Raw genomic sequence first — 12,614 nt, 5'->3', positions numbered from 1 at the left:
CTTCAGAGCCTGATTCCCTCAGTACCATGAGAAGAATTCGAATGGAATGTTTCCATGGTACCTGAGACTTCATATGTTCTCAATAAGAGAGAGAGTTATTAATAACAATATGATTAATTCACAGCACAATTGAGTCTCCCCAGGAGACAAATGGACTTTTTTCCTCTGGGCTATGGAAATCCCAAACTGCCTACACTGTCGCAGTTAGACTGTAATTTATCTGAGGGTAGAGAGCGTACATGTCTTGCTCACTTCTGTATCACCAGCTCCTGGCCTGTGCGTGGCACGTGTTGAGAGCTCCGTACATTTTTCTCAATTCACTGGCTGACCGGCTGAGGGGCCTGAGGTCCTGGGAACACAGCTGACCCTAGTCCTTGGAAATGTATGGTCTGTCTTGGTGGAATTGTCCTACCTATTCCTTTCCAGGCAGGCACCACTCTGATGATCTCATCTCAAGAGAGCAGTGAAAAAAAATCCCTGGACTGAGGTGGCTTTCTGTTCAGAGTTCCAGCCCCAAGCACCTAAGAGTTCCCACCTAAATTCACTAGTTCTAACAACAACAGCTAGCAACAGCTGGCTGAGACCCAAGTAACAAGTGGTGGCAGAAACGTTTATCTTCCCCTCATAAAAAGAAAGCGGCCCAGGCCCCCTCCTGCCCAGCACCCAAGGTGGCTTTCCGTACAAGCTGAGTCTCTGAGATGGGAATCCAGCACTCCCTCACGCTCCCTCCCCTCCACCACCCACGCTCCTCTCCTTAACTGAAAAGCCAGAGGTATCTGCACCTGCAGCCCTCCTGAGCCCTGCCCCCACCCACTGCCCACACTTGAAGCAGAGGGTGGAGGCTCCGGGTTCTTGCCTTCTCACAGGGGCCCCAGCCTTAAGGATGCTGGGCGGAGCCAGGCTATACGCTAGCACAGGCAGGCTGGCTGGCTGCTAGGGGCTGCTCAGTGCTTCTGCGGGAGAAGAACAGAGGCTGCTATGGAGCAGGGGAAGCGTCTGGCTGGCCTCATCCTGGCTATCACTCTTCTTCAAGGTAAGGGCCCGCTAGGGGGTCTGACAGTCTGGAGAAGGGCTCAAGGGAAGAAGCCATAACAGGGGGGCAAGAATATTTGGATCCCCTAACCTCGAGCTGTCATCCTAAAGTTCAGAGAAGGAAGGGCAAAAATGAAGCTTCTCACTGCTCTCTGCTAAAGAGAAGCCATGTTCCATGGGAGAGATGGAGTCCTTGTCTCTTAAGAAATCAAAACAGATGACTTTACTGGCTTGAGAGAGAATCCGGATGCCACCATCTTAGGTTTGAATGTAGCCCAAAGGGCACAGGCCAGGAGTCTGAAGAGAAATGTATGTGTTCCTTAACTCAGAGCTGGGGTTAGGAGTAGACCTATGAAGCATTCACTCACTCTGTTGGTCAGCTGGTCAACAAATACGTGTGAGATCCTATTACGTGTTAGGCTAGAAGGGTATAAAGGTGAATAAAAACCTTCAGCTCCAATTAGCTCATAGTCTAATTGAAGAGATAAGTTTCAACGTTGCCAGATTGAGTGTAAGGTTCAATATAGGTTGCCTGAACAAATATTCAGTTGGAAATACAATAGGAAGTGGATGAACTGGGCCGATGCCTGGAATCTGGACTAGAGGTGATCCTCTCCACATTGAAAGTCGTTGAAATCACGCAAAAACTATGAGAGATGTGAGGAAGAGGAGGCTGAGGATAGAACTGTGAGGATACCACCTTTAAAGAATAGTTAGAGAACAAACATGTCAGTAAAGAGATAAGGGAATGATCCAAGAGCTGAAATAATCGGATTAGTGCTATTCCATAGAAACCAAGGGAGTAGAGAGCTTCCAGAAGGAGAAAATCACCATGAGTATGAAATGCTAAAGAGACGTCCACTGATATAAGAATATATTCAAAAGTTTAAGTCTGTATACATACTACCAAATGTAAAATAGATCGCTGGTGGGAAGCAGCCGCATAGCACAGGGATATCAGCTCGGTGCTTTTGGACCACCTAGAGGGGTAGGATAGGGAGGGTGGGAGGGAGACGCAAGAGGGAGGAGATATGGGGAGTTTTGAATCAGAGTTAGAATGAGGGGACTCTTTTTTCCTCCCATGGTGATCAGGTGGATGGGGAGAAGAGCTAGTTAGAAATCTGCTTAACTCTTTGTCTTGCTTTTCTTTATCTTCATTTACCCATTTATTCACTCATACATTCATTCGAAATATATAAAGCTCCTACCATATTCCAGGCACTGTGCTGGGTGAACTATTAATAAACAGTTCACCCCTATATGAAGTTCTAAGACTGTTGACTCCTTCCAACTGTTTCCATCACACTTTGATCTATGCCCCCATCTCTCCCCATAACAAACTCTACCTCTAGCCAAACTACCTCTTTTGTCCTTTTCCAAGTCTGTATCTTTGTTCAGCTATTCTTTCTACCTGGAAACTCTTTCTCTGTCTGGTGAATTCTTACTCATTCTTCAAGGCAGAACCAAATGCCATCTTCTCTGTCAAGCTTTCCCTGTCCCCTCACCCTTGGTCAAAATCAATAGTTTCTACCCCTTTCCATATGCGTTTATACAAATACTAAATGATAATTTACAAGTACTATTACATTTATTACATTTGTGTTTATTTTTTTCCCACTTCATTGTAAACTCTTCAGAAGCAACAACTAGTTATTTGTATCACCACCCTTTTCTTCCACACTCGTTACTCATTACTCGTTACTCAGACATATAATAGTGGTAAGTGTTTGGATTAAATCCAATTGAACTGAACTCCAGTGTTGGTTCTCTATAGTATGTCTACCATGCAACTCTACTACTCTGAGTTTTGAGACAGATTTGAGGGCTATTTAACAGCTAACTCTTTGGGGACATTCAGGGTTTCCACAAAAAATGGATCACCAAGGCTGAAGGTTTTAGAAGTAACTCAGCTCTAAAAGGCTTTAGCTAGTGCACACCCAGTCTTTGCCAGGGCTTTAGCTGCTAAAGGAGAAGAGCATTCCACACTGTACAGGCAATACCCTTACGGATACTGCAATACAGTTCTGCAATGCTAACCGTCCAGAGTTAGTGTCAGACCTCAAAGGTTAAGGGCTCAGTCCCCAAAACGACTGCCCTCACTTTAAAAGCTAGGCACAAGTTCAGGGATCCTCAGACTACCCACACTTCTAACGAACTGCCTACAAATCTGGAGGGTTCCCAAGAACCCCCTCAGAATTTGCTAGAACAACTCACAGAACTCCGGAAAGCCCTATCCTTACTACTACAGTTTTCTTACAAAAAATAAAATCAGATCTATCCAAATGAAGAGATACATAGGGTGAGGTCTGGGAGGGTCCTGAACACAAAGCTTCCATGCCCTCTCCTTCAGGAATTAAAATACATCACCCTCCTGGCACATTGATATATTCACCAACTAGGAAGTATGAATGAGTTTTTATTGGGGTTTCATTACATAGGCATGATTGATTGAATCACTGGTCGTGTGACTGAACTCAATCTCCAGTCCTCCTCCCCCTCCTAGGGCTCAAAGCCCCAATTCTCCAATCACATGTTTGGTCTTGACCAGTCCCATCCTGAGTCATCTCATTAGCATAAACTCATGTGTGATCCAAGGGCCCACGAAGAATCACGAAGGCAATCCTGTCATTCATGAAATTCCACGGGTTGAGAAACTCCCTCCCAGCAACCCAGGAGAAAGACCGGACAAACTCTTTGCTATACAACGCCCTAAATTCGGTTTGGTGATTTGGGCAACAATCCAAAGAAATAGGTATAGATACTGTCACTCGCATGAATTAGGCTCTTGCTCTCCATGTTGGCCTCAAATGACCATGGAAATGATACATCAGGGGATCTGAATGACTCCATGCCCAGCTGATCCTCTGTCTCTCTTCTGTCTCTACAGGTACTATGGCACAGTTGAATGAAGGTAGGGGAAATGGCTTCTTTCTATCATCAACCTCTGAGGAAATTCATGGAAGTATGGCTTCCCACAACAGTAGTCCTATAGGAGCAAGTGAAGAGCTAAGAAGGGATGGGATGATGAAGGATAGACAGCAAACCTCCCCAGTGTCAACCAAATCAGTGGCCAGCCTTGACCTCCCTGGCAGCTTTCCTGTAGCTAAACAATTAGTTTTCTGGTTCTTGGAGGAGAAAGAGGACCCTAGCAGCTAGGCACTACTCAAAGCACAACCTATGAACCAACAGCATTGGCATCACCTGGGAGCATGTTAGAAATGCAGAATCTCAGTCCCTCCCCAGAACTATTGAATAAAACCTGAAATTCTAACTAGACCCCATGTGATTCATGTGCACATTAAAGCTTAAGAAGCAGTACTGTCATGGTCTCCTGATGCCCTGGGACAGGGAGAATTTCAGAGGCAAGATCTTAACAGACATTTCCTTTTTCAGTAAAAGTGGATGACAATCGAGAAGATGGTTCAGTAATTCTGAATTGTGACATGAATGAAAATGTTATCAGATGGTTTAAAGATGAGGTGCAAATAAGTCCTGTAAACACAAGTAAAAAGACTTGGAATCTTGGAAGTAGTACCAAGGACCCTCGAGGGATATATTGGTGTCAAGGATCAAAGAACCGTTCAAAACCACTCCAAGTATATTATAGAAGTACGTATCCCCTTTGGTTTGCTTGTGTGAAATTAAACAGTACTTGCTGCTCTGGTGAGCTTCTTGTCTGGGGTGAGTGTGGAAATAGATGCTAAACAGTGAAGTAAGAGCCAGTTTTCTTAATCTCAACATAATTTTTTTTTAATTTATTTATTTGGCTGCGCCGGGTCTTAGTTGCGGCACGCGGGATTTTCATTGAGGCATGGGGGATCTTTAGTTGCGGCATGTGGGATCTTTTAGTTGCAGCATGCAGGATCTAATTCCCTGACCAGGGATCAAACTCTGGCCCCCTGAATTGGGAGCATGGAGACTTAACCACTGGACCACCAGGGAAGTCCCTCAACTTACTTCTTTTTGAATTTAACAAAGTAGCTCCCCCAAATTCTTGAAAAAACATAGCCTGTGTTGTAAAGCCTGACTCACTTTTGAGTAGGCCCCACAGATTGGAGCAGTCAGCAGTTTATATAAAGTGAGTTAGGGCAGGTGAGGGAGACAGGGGAGACTACCAGGTAAGTAACAGGAATGTAGAAGGCAGTTGAGCATGGAGAATGGGATCTGGTCTTCCTTATATTTCAATAGTTGCTGGGACTAATACTCCATGGGCTCCCCCAGGACTCCTGGGGGACAGAGGAACATCAAAAAGCATTGAGTTCTCAGCCCAAGGATCTTCCCAGGCAATTCCCTTGCCGTACCACCCACAGAGAGAACAGTCTTCTGCCCTAGACAGAGGTATTATCTCAGGAGAAAAAAATCCAGAACAACTTTCACACCTCGAAGGAGGCTTATCCTTCCCTTTCCCCACAGTGTGTCAGAACTGCATTGAGCTGAATTTAGCCACTGTGTCTGGCTTTATCTTCGCTGAAATCATCAGCATTTTCCTCCTTGCTGTTGGGGTCTACTACATTGCGGGACAGGAAGGAGTTCGCCAGTCAAGAGGTAAAAGAATGCTCTTAGCTGAGGGGTGAGACCACCTGGGACCCTTAGCCTTCTTCCTACCAAAATAGAACCAATAGAAAAGACTGGGTTGGCACGTGTCACTGATGAGCACGACTGGGTGGGGCTCTGGTTCTGTAGGCAGGAGAAAAGGACACTTGGTGTTTTCACAGCATATTTGCCTATCTCAAGATCCAACTCTCTCTGATTTGTCCTCTGTGCTTTTTAAGAAACTCTTTCTTGAAGTAAAACCTACATACAGAAAAGGGCATGAATCACATACACACAGCTCAAAAAGCTTTTCTAAAAAAGCAAACACACACATGAATCCAGCACCCAGTTTAAGAAAGAGAATTAACACTTGTGGTCACTTCCAGCCTCCACTTAGTCCCAAAAGCGACCACTATCCTGACTTCTAACAACATTGATTCATTTTGCCTGTTTTTGTTGCTTACGTAAATAGACTCATACAGTAAGTACTCTTGTGTGTGGCTTCTTTTGCTCAACAATATGCTTGTGACATCTATCCATAGTGTTATAGGTAGATGTATTTCACTAATTCTTATTGCTATTCAGTACTCCATTGGGTGAATATATCCCAGTATATTATTTATTCTATCTTGTGTATGTGTACCTTTTGTTTATTTTTTGTGCAGCTTCAGACAAGCAGACACTGTTGTCCAATGACCAGCTCTATCAGGTAACGGAATGTGAAGTGAAAGAGACATTGCTAGTTAGTAGTCGTAAAATTTTGGAATGGGGGGGCAAGTTATTTGGAAGAAACTGCTTAGGACATACCAGACGATGGCATTGTTATCCCTTTGGGTAGAATGGATGAAATAAAGAGAAGGGTTGAGAGAGACTGAGGTCAGGGTCTAGTGACAAAAAGTTGAAGAACACACAGAGAAACTAGATACAGAGCCTCCATTCTTGTCCTCTCCCACCCCCAGGACCATGAAGAAACCACTCCAAAGCCTTGAACATAAAAAGCACTCAATAAGTATGCATCAATAGGAAACAAACTTATGGTTACCAGGGGGTAAGGGCAGGGAGGGATAAATAGGGAGATTGGGATTGACATATACACACTACTATATATAAAGTAGATAACTAATAAGAACCTGCTGTATAGCACAGGGAATTCTACTCAATACTCTGTAATGATCTATATGGGAAAAGAATCTTAAAAAAAGTTTTTTTTAAAAAAAGAGTGGATATATGTATATGTATAATAGATTCACTTTGCTGTATACCTGAAACTAACACAACATTGTAAATCAACTATACTCCAATAAAAAAATTTTTAAGTATATATATATGAAGAAAGGTGAAAAAAATAAAGACATTTAGAGTGAAAGCTAAAAATTTTTTTAATTAGAAAATAAATATGCATCAAATTAATTTATAGAGGACGATGGAAAATGATTATGACTGTACTATCCTTTTTAGCCCCTTAAGGAAAGGGAAGATGACCAATACAGCCACCTTCAAGGAAACCATTTGAGGAAGAATTGAGCCCAGAACTCAGAGTAGGTGTGTCTCTCTACACCAATTCTAAGAACGTGCCTTTGCACTACCTGCCTTCCCAACTACTGCCAAGTTTATCTCCTTTCCCCAAGCAGCTATAAGGATGGGGGGTAGGGAGGATTGATTGATAATTCCTTGCGGGGAGGGGGATGACTTCCTGTGCATTGTAGGATTTTTAGCAGCATCCCTCGCCTCTGTCCACCAGATGCCAGTAGTACTCCCCAGCTGTGACAACAAAAATATCTCCAGATATTGCAAGTATCCCCACGGGATGCAAAGTCGCCCTTAGTTAAGAATCACTGAACCTATATTAACCTTCTAATCACCCAAGCAATCAATCAGAAGTTCTAATTCAATCAACCAGAAATTTCAGTCAGTAAAACAGGGCCCAAGCATTATTTGGTTTTCTGAACCAGTTACAATTTTTCTTTTTTAATCCAGGTGTTTTCCCTTCTATCCAGTTCTCAGAAACAGAGCAATACATTTTGGAGCAATCCTAGTAGAGATTTTCAACCCTAAATCTAGACTCAAGATTCCCAAAGGTGACAAATGGAGAGGAAAGGCCATCAGAGCAAATTCGGGTTTTTCTCAAAAAAAAAAAAAAAAGTAAAGTAAAACTTGTATGGTGTTTCAGGAGCGCCACCTATTGGAAGTAATTTTTCTGTAAAAGAAAAACAAAACGGTCAAATAACCTCCTTTATTTGAATACCATTTTTTTAAGTTTGCATTTTTATTTACTTTCTTTATAAGTCATAATTCACATGGTTCTAATATGCAGTGAAAGGTCGCCCTCCACCTCCCACTCCAGCCACCCAGTTGCCTTCTACAGAGGCAAACAATAATACTAGTTTCTTACATAGCTTTACAAGATATTTAAAGTATTATATATCGGAGGTATTCTAGGCATACATAAGCAAATTCTTTTTTTTTTTTATGGATGATAAATGCATCGTGATTTTTTGTTTGGTTTGGTTTTAGCTGCGTTGGGTCTTCATTGCTGCACGTGGGCTTTCTCTAGTTGCAGCAAGTGGGGGCTACTCTTCACTGCAATGCGCTGGCTTCTCACTGCAGCAGCTTCTCTTGTTGTGGAGCATGGGCTCTAGGCGCACGGGCTTCAGTAGTTGTGGCACATGGGCTCAGCAGTTGTGGCACACGGGCTTAGTTGTTCTGCGGCATGTGGAATCTTCCCGGACCAGGGATGGAACCCATGTCCCCTGCATTGGCAGGCAGATTCTTAACCACTGTGCCACCAGGGAGGTCCCCAAGCAAACTCTTAAGTACACATTATTCTTCCTTCCCCTATTTTTCACACAAATGTTATCATACTATACATCTTGCACTTCTCACCTAATAAAACCTGAAGATTACTTCATACCAATATATAAAGGAGCTCTTTTTTTTTATGCAGCCACTTTGTACAGATCCCCTATAATTTATTTAACCAGTCCTCTACTGATGGAAATTTACGTTTGTTCTTTTGCTCTTACAATGCCACAATGACTGTATAAATGTCGTTTTTTAAAATTGTATTGAGGTATAATTTACATAAAATTCACTCATTTTAAGTGATTTCACCTGTTCTCGGTAATTTTTAGCAAATTTACCCAGTTGTACAACCATCACCATAATCCAGATTTAGAATATTTCCATCAGTCTCTTAAGATCTCTTGTGCTCTTTGCAGTCACTCCTTGTTCCCACCCTCAATGCCAGGCAATCACTAATCTCTTTTCTATCTCTTTAGATTTGCCTTTTCTGGATAAATGGAGTCATACAATATGCTGCTCTGGACATTCTCGTACAAGTCTTCGTGTGGACATATGTTTTCATTTGTCTGGGTTGATATCTAGGAGTGAAGAATTGCTGGGTTGTATGGTAAATTTATGTATAACATTTTAAGAAACTGCCAGTTTGCCAAACTGGCTGTTCCATTTTACATTCCCACCGGCGATGGATGAATGAGGTTCCTGTTTCTCCACGTCTTCACAAATATTTGTTACTATCTTTTTTAGTATAGCCATTCTAGTAGATGTAAAATAGTGTCTTATTGTGGCTTTAATTTGCATTCCCTAACGACTAACGATGTTGAACATCTTTTCATGTGCTTATTAGCTATGCTTATCATATCTTTAGTGAAGCGTGTGTTCAAAACTTTTTTTTAATTGAGTTGTTTTTCTTCTTACTATTGAACTGTAAAAGTTCTTATATATTTTTGAATACAAGTCTTTTATCAGCTACATGATTTGCAAATATATCTACCAGTCTGTGACTTGTCTTTTCATTTTCTTAGTGGTGTCTTTTGAAGTGCAAGAGTTTTTAATTTTGCTGAAGTCTGTTTTATCCATTTTTTTAATGGATTGTGCTTTTAGTGTCATGTCTAAGAAATCCTTGCCAAACCCAAGGCCGCAAAGATTTCTCATATGTCTTGTTTTTACAGTTTTATTTCTAACAATAAATGTCATTTTGAACATTAAGACTATTTGTAACAAATACAAATAAATGGAATTGTAGGACCATAATGTGTTTGCACCTGTAATTTAATTAAATATTGCCAAATTGCACTTCATTGAGGTTGGACCAATACATAATCCTAACAAAAGTGTCTACTGTTCCATACACAATCTAACAGTGTACTATTAAATTTTTTGAACTTTGCCAATCTGATAAGTTAAAAATGGCGTCTCAGCTTAATTTTAATCTGCATTTTCCTAACCATTTGTTTTTCCTTATCATGAAATACAGGCTCATATCCTTTGATTTTTTTTTTTACTGTTACTCTTGGTGTTTATAATATAACCCCTTCTCTTAGTGTTATTTATTTATTGGCTGCGTTGGGTCTTCGTTGCGGTGCACGTGTTTCTCATTGCAGTGGCTTCTCTTGTTGCGGAGCATAGGCTCTAGGTGCACGGGCTTCAGTAGTTGCAGCACGCGGGCTCAGTAGTTGCAGCATGAGGGCCCTAGAGTGTGCGAGCTTCAGTAGTTGTGGCGAGTGGACTCAGTAATTGTAGCGCACAGGCTCTAGGGTGCACGGGCTTCAGTAGTTGTGGTGCACAGTCTCAGTAGTTGTGGCACACGGACTTAGTTGCTCCGTGGCATGTGGGATCTTCCCAGACCAGGGATTGAACCCAGGTCCCCTGAACTGGCAGGCAGATTCTTAACCACTGCGCCACCAGGGAAGCCCCTGATCTTCTTCTTATTGACTTGCAACAACCCTTTACATATTTGGGAAAATAGATCTTTTGTTTGTGGCATTAGTTGCAAATATTTTTCCAGTGTTGTTATTTAGATTTTGACTTTACTTATGGTTGGTTTTCTATACACATTTTACAAATATTTGACTGTAGTAGAATTCACTGTTCTTTTATGGCTTAGATTATTCTTTTACAAAACTTCTCCCATTAATTCCTATAGCATTTTCCTGGTTTCACTTTATATATTTAAATTTTTGATCCACCTTGAATTAATTTTAGTGTAAAGGTCTAATATATTGACTAACATTTAAATCCATAGCTACCCACTTATTCTGGAAGTATTTATTGAATAATCCACCTTGTGCACATTAATTTTAAATGCTACATTACCATTCCACTCTCACCAGATTGTAAGCTCCAGGAAAAGTTGTATTTTTTTTCTACTACTGTAGCTTCAGGAGCTAGAACAATGCTGGAACATAATAGGCACTCTAAGATTGCTCAACATTTGGTGTGTGTGTCTGTGTGTGTTACAGTATACTATTCAGTGGCATTAAGTACATTCACAATGTTGTGCAACCATCACCACTCTCATTTTCAGAATTTTTTATTATCCTGAAGAAACACTTTACCCATTAGACAATAACTCCCCATTCCTCCCTCACCCCACCCCTGGTAACCTCTTTTTTACTTTCTGTCTCTGAATTTGCCTACTCTGGGTACCACATATAAGTGAAGTCATACAATATTTGTCCTTTTGTGTCTGGCTTATTTCACTTGGCATAATGTTCTCAGGGTTCATAGCAAGTATCAAAATTTCCTTCCTTTTTAAGGCTTAATAATGATGTGTATGTATATGCCACATTTTGTTTGTCCATTTACCCGTCAATAGACATTCTGGGTTGTTTCCACCTTTCACCTATTACAAACGATACTGCTATGAACAGTGGTGTACAAGTATCTGTTTGAGTCCCTGCTTTCAATTCTTTGGAGTATTTACCCAGAAGTGGAATTGCTGCATCATATGATAATTCCGTTTAACTTTTTGAGGAACCACCAAACTCTTTTCCCAAAGTGCTCCACTATTTAACATTCCCATCAGCAATGCACAAGGGTTCCTATCTCTCCACATCCTCACCAAGACTTATCTTCTGTTTTTTTTCATAATCACCTTCCTAATGGGTATGAGGTGGTATTTCACCGTGGTCTTAATTTGCACTTCCCTAATGATTAGGGACATTGAGCTTCTTTTCATGTGCTTATTGGCCATTTGTATATCTTCTATAGAGAAATGCTTATTCAAGCCCATTGTCCATTCTTTAATCAAGTTGTTTAGGTTTTTTGTTGTTGAGTTATAGGCTTTTTATATAACTGGATATTAACTTTTTATCAGATATGTGAGTTACAAATTTTTTCTGTCACTCTATGAATTGTCTTTTCACTTGCATGCTTGAAAAGTATGCTGCTTCCTTTGCCTTTGTGTACCTCAAAGTAACCTTTAGGATGTACTTGTCTTCACTTTACAAATGAGAAAACTGCACTCCAATCAAAGCATATCTTAACACATTTCCGGGTACCTAGTAACAGTTCACAAGTTTCAGTTATTGTTAATGCTACCGTTATTGCTTCATAGATAATAATTATCTATGAAGAGTTACAGAAGCTGTTTCAAAAAGGCCTAAGATCGGTGGGACAATCAGCGTAAGTCCACAGAGGCCTTAGTAGTGCCAGGGTTCACCAACTCATACGTGCTGCTGATACATGGGTTTCCGAGAGCCGCATACGCCATTGAGCTCCACCACAATCCGCTCCCAACTCAACCTGACCCGCCCCCAATCCAACCCCAAATCCACTTCCGGCCACTTCCGCCCCGCCCAAGGCAGTTAGCGCATGCGCAGTGGGGATGTTTGCGCGCCCTCTTCCAGCGCAGGGCGACACACCCAGCTTCCGGCGCCCAGCTGAGATTCCACAAGGCCCGGCGCCTTGTCATGACGTTAGCTCCGGTTGCCGTGCTGAGTCGGAAGTGGGAACGCTTCGGCCGCTGAGATTCTGTCGCGTCGTCGCTGCTGGCCCTCAGGCTCTGGTAAGAGAGGATATAGCTGGAGGGGAGGGGATCGTTGAGTCTCCAATGGGATTTTTTTTCTCCTAGTCGAATGCCAGTCCAAACGTCTGCACTCTTACCTCCTCCAAATGCCTTCTCCTGTGCTTTCCTAAACACTGTCTCTCTCCTTCATGAACTTCGACCCTGTCTGCCTTGGGAACCCCTTACAGTGCTCCAGCTACTGGCATCTCTGCCCCTCTTTGCCATTTCCCTCCTGGAAAAG

At 41.9% G+C, this 12,614-nt stretch overlaps 2 protein-coding genes across 3 annotated transcripts in view; both read left to right on the top strand.

The window, feature by feature from the left end:
• The first annotated feature begins 902 nt into the window (after nt 1-902).
• Nucleotides 903-9,011, top strand: CD3G (CD3 gamma subunit of T-cell receptor complex). Of its 2 annotated transcripts, XM_027082177.1 has the most exons (7): nt 909-1,033; nt 3,920-3,943; nt 4,426-4,641; nt 5,446-5,577; nt 6,231-6,274; nt 7,024-7,107; nt 8,844-8,876. In XM_027082177.1, the coding sequence occupies exons 1-6, from the start codon at nt 979-981 to the stop codon at nt 7,087-7,089; spliced, it is 537 nt and encodes a 178-aa protein (XP_026937978.1). In that variant the 5' UTR covers nt 909-978; the 3' UTR covers nt 7,090-7,107; nt 8,844-8,876. The 2 variants fall into 2 exon arrangements, with proteins under 2 accessions (XP_026937977.1, XP_026937978.1); XM_027082176.1 differs by lacking the exon at nt 7,024-7,107 and having other exon boundaries at nt 903-1,033; nt 8,844-9,011.
• Nucleotides 9,012-12,271: 3,260 nt separating this feature from the next.
• UBE4A (ubiquitination factor E4A) overlaps nt 12,272-12,614 on the top strand; it is a 34,094-nt gene continuing 33,751 nt past the window's right edge. Inside the window, exon 1 of the mRNA XM_027082174.1 lies at nt 12,272-12,373. The gene's annotated coding sequence lies outside the window, so the exon portion shown is untranslated. The remainder of the gene's footprint in view (nt 12,374-12,614) is intronic.

Source organism: Aethalodelphis obliquidens, unplaced genomic scaffold, assembly GCF_003676395.1.
Source record: "Aethalodelphis obliquidens isolate GAN/ISIS:26980383/991018 unplaced genomic scaffold, ASM367639v1 scaffold46, whole genome shotgun sequence".
Taxonomy (NCBI): Eukaryota; Metazoa; Chordata; class Mammalia; order Artiodactyla; family Delphinidae; genus Aethalodelphis; species Aethalodelphis obliquidens.
This window is presented reverse-complemented; position numbering and strand designations above follow the sequence as displayed.